Source organism: Bombus pyrosoma, linkage group LG7 (assembly GCF_014825855.1).
Source record: "Bombus pyrosoma isolate SC7728 linkage group LG7, ASM1482585v1, whole genome shotgun sequence".
In the NCBI taxonomy this organism is placed as follows: Eukaryota; Metazoa; Arthropoda; class Insecta; order Hymenoptera; family Apidae; genus Bombus; species Bombus pyrosoma.
The window spans coordinates 17232866-17237242 of record NC_057776.1 but is presented as its reverse complement, the minus strand read 5'-3'; the positions used below and the strand labels follow the sequence as shown (position 1 = coordinate 17237242).

General features: G+C 35.2%; 1 protein-coding gene across 1 annotated transcript in view; it reads right to left on the bottom strand.

Moving 5' to 3' along the window:
- The window catches only part of LOC122569834 (SEC14 domain and spectrin repeat-containing protein 1-B), an 11375-nt gene extending 6998 nt beyond the window's left edge, over positions 1-4377 (bottom strand). The window contains exons 1-2 of the mRNA XM_043731461.1: positions 2360-4377; positions 1210-1402 (exon numbers count right to left, since the gene is read on the bottom strand). Of these exons, the coding sequence (XP_043587396.1) occupies positions 1210-1402; positions 2360-2544 (378 nt within the window). The 5' untranslated portion in view covers positions 2545-4377. The remainder of the gene's footprint in view (positions 1-1209; positions 1403-2359) is intronic.

The following is a 4377-nucleotide window of genomic DNA, read 5'->3' as shown; positions in this document are numbered from 1 at the left end:
TTATTGTTATTGTTTTTGTTATTGTTATTGTTATTGTTATTGTTATTGTTATTGTTATTGTTATTGTTATTGTTATTGTTATTGTTATTGTTATTGTTATTGTTATTGTTATTGTTATTGTTATTGTTATTGTTATTGTTATTGTTATTGTTATTGTTATTGTTATTGTTATTGTTATTGTTATTGTTATTGTTATTAATGCTACCATATTAGCTTTTCATTTTTTAAATAATTTACAGTATTGGATTTATAGCGTTTGCTGAACCCTGAATTATTATACAAATTCATATTCGTTTTTAGGGGAGATGGAAACTGTATACAAATTTTGTTTCACTTTATAAATATTGTAGGTAATTGTTTGGAAAGCGAACGATATCGTCCACTCTTTGTGATCTTGAAACATACTGTCAAGATCAACATTTTGAAAAATTTTTCCCGATACATGTTACCGTTGCTCGGCTTTGATTTGCCAGATATTCGCAACAAACTTTAGTTCTTAACAATTTACGTTACTCTCACGATTTAATTTGCTATATTTGGCTAGCGCTGGTAGGTTTAGTGTTAATAAAATTTGTCATTCGATTAGAAAATTGTAAATAACGGTAGTCGGTTTACCACGATTTCAATCTTTATGATTCTGATGGCTATGCGCGGTACAATATCGTAAAGCAGAAAGTATAATCCTTAAGGATCAATGTAACGTAACAAACTGGTGTTTCAGCGTTATCCGGAACGTTATATTATACGAATGGGATGCTATTAGGTTGACCGAAAAGTGTCTTTCTTTCATAGACACGTCTTTTACAACGATTCATCTTTGTACAAATATGAAACCTAATCTGTCGAACGTTGTGATCTTCATTTTGATAGAACAAAATGGATCATACGTAATTCGATAAAATAATATAAAACGGAAAATCTTGTGCATCCACTATTTCCTTATAAAACGAAAGAAACTTTTCGGACGACCTAATAAATTAGTCGAATCGAGCGTTTAATCGCGATATTATTATTAGTAAGCAGTTCAATCGACGGTTTCAAATTATGCTCCATTCTATGCTTCTATTTCTGAATATTAATTTACTATCGATGAGCATATTTCGATCAGAGTTACGTGTTATAAAATGATAAAACTATTTGTATCATTATGAAGAAGCAGCGTACACAAAATACTACGTGAAGTTAAAATTTTGAATGCAAGTTACCAACCTCTCCTTCTTTGTGGGACTTCGTACAGCTGTCCACTCTCTTATCCCAGAAACCGTCTGGACGCACTACTATCACAGAAGCTGCAGAAGCTCCCAGAAGTATAGTAGATAGCCTAATGCAAGACCTTGCCACGCGCCATGCACCTCTTTGCGCGTCCACTATCAACACCAATCCATTTTTCTTCGTCTCCTCGCTAATCACGAAACATACGTCTCATAATATCTTTTGATCCTTTGGCTATTTTGTCTATGTATACATATCTCTAACACAGTTAAAAGTGGTAAATTAGAACTGCTCATTTATTCGGATGAGATTTCAACTGTTGACCGAATCTACTTATTTGAAAGACGTGGAATATGCAAAATTGTAATGTAAGTAATGGAAGAAATCGGGTTTGTCATTTATAGATTATATGGCAAACATATTCATGTAGGTTCTATAGACAATGATTTTTATTAATATTCGAACACCATTGCGTTCGAGAGATTGTTATTGAGTCGCTCGGAAGGTTCGTTCCGATTTTTAAGGAATTTGGACGACGTAAAAAATCTACCGAAAAGTTTCACGTCGAAAAATCTGTGAGGTTCTGGAAGGATGGAATATTCAAGTAGCGCGAAAGACGGAGAAACGTTGTGGAAGAAAATGGCACCTATATGATTCGATAAATGTATATCGAATAGAAATGTAAATGGGAACGAACTTTCCAGGCGACCAAATATTTTCTATTCTCGTCTGTAACGGTTTATAACTGCTATAGATATTACACTACATTTTTTGATATTAGAAACATACTATTGTTGGTAAAAACATACATTTTATTTGTTACAATGTACACAGTTTTTTACACAATAAGCGAACAAATTCGGACAACGAGCGAGTCGAACGAGAACCTATACATTTCAAATAAATAAAAATTATGTTTCTACTAACAGCAGTGAATGTTTTAATATATCGAAAAGCAGTTCGATAAGATTGCTATAAATAAATATATGAAATAAGAATCTCTACATGGTGTCTGAATATTAACAAGTGTCCTTGTAAATCCAGTTTCCCTGTTTGTCCTTCGACAGGTTCGGATAAATGAAGTTCTATTGTGTCTCCGATAAACGTTCACTCTGAATATGCACAATATTTGAACACTAATGATTACCTAAAAATTGACAAGAAATAGGCGATCAGCGTTTCCAACCTGGGCTTCGTGGTCGGTTGAAGTTCTGAGGGAACATTAACCACTATCAAAGGTCTTCCTTCGCGATCACGACCTCCTGGAATGTACGCGAGCTTCGATTCGAGGGCTTCTAAGATATCCACTGCTTGCAGACTCTTCGTGGGCATGGCTGAATATCAAATCCTACTTCATTGTTCAATTACAATTAGATTAACCTAAATTAACAAAACGATATTTCCGTTTGATACCACTGTTCGAACGTTATACAAGCCCATTCACAAATATTGACACACATCCTGACTTTATGCAAAGCATGATAATCGCTCGAAATAGCAAGATAATATTAACGACTAGTCAACGATTAATAAAACAGAATTTTGCGTTTATGAAAAGTAACAACTTAAAAATTTGTAGAAGCTGTTCGCAACAGTTACAAGAAGAGCGTGACGAGTAAATGGATTTTTATGTAAATTCATGTTTTGATGAAAATAATTCGACAAATCCTATGGCGAAGATTGTTCCGCCTGTTAAATAGCTAGTTTTGTACCACTGTTCGAACGTTATACAAGCCCATTCACAAATATTGAGACGCATCCTGACTTTATGCAAAGCATGATAATCGCTCGAGTTAACGGACAAGATAATATCAACGATAATAAACCAGAATTTTGCGCTTATGAAGAGTAACAACTTAAAAATTTGTAGAAGCTGTTAGCAACAGTTACAAGAAGAGCGTGACGAGTAAATGGATTTTTATGCAAATTTATATTTTGATGAAAATAATTCGACAAATCCTAAGGTGAAGATTGTTCCGCCTGTTAAATAGCTAGTTTTGTACCACTGTTTGAACGTTATACAAGCCCATTCACAGATATTGAGACGCATCCTGACTTTATGCAAAGCATGATAATCGCTCGAGTTAACGGACAAGATAATATCAACGATAATAAACCAGAATTTTGCGTTTATGGAAAGTAACAACCTAAAAATTTGTAAAAATTGTTCGCAACAGTTGAAGAAAAGCGTGACGAGTAAATGGATTTTTATGCAAATTTATATTTTGATAAAAATAATTCGACAAATCCTATGGTGAAGTTTGTTCCCCCTGTTAAATTATCTGTCGCATCTGACAGTTCTCTAAACCTCGTCGAAAACATGTTAAACGAATTAAACAAGAAACCCAGACAAGTTCATCTGAAATCTGAATGAGAATCTAAAATCAAATAACAAGAAACACGGTAGTCCTAATACATATTTATGAGCCGAGATGTGCATGAAGAGAGAGTTTCCAGACATAGAAACGATCGACTGCGTCTCATAATCTATGGAAAGTGGAGCGTCGTATAGCACGTAACCGGTGTAACGCAAGACGGATCAAGCGGGTGAACGATCGATGTCACGAACAACCGTGCCGAACGATCGACGGAATCGTGTTACTCGCGATCAGGCTCGTTGACTACGTAAAAAACGAAAAAAAAAGAAGAGAATCTCGTGGTTTGCATACCACGGTACATTCACCAAGACGTAAGCGTGGTTCTATCTCGCGTGGAGTTTTGTTTTCTCGCGGGATTAATAGAGCGTCCCGAGCGAATCGTCTCGTGCAATTTGCATACAAAAAGAAACATAGACTACAGTGAAAGTTGTACGTTCCAGACGTTTTATGTCGCGCCTTCCCTCCAAAACCTTGACCAACAAATTAAGATGTACGTTCGAGTCGACCGATCAAATGTTCACGAGAAGAATCTTCGATTAAAAGTTTGCAAGTGAAAACTTGTTTCGACTAAGTTTATTAAATCAGTAAGTTTAGTAAATTATGCGTCATAAAGTTTCTGCGAATAGAAGCGTAACTGTTTGCACGAGTAAATGCATTAAACAACAGCTTATCGACGCGAAACAATGAAGGTCTATCTCGGAGCGATTTCAAAACCGGTCACGAGCCACCTTACGAAACCACGATCACAATCTTCAGTATCTACTCTTTGATAAATACGAATTCGAGT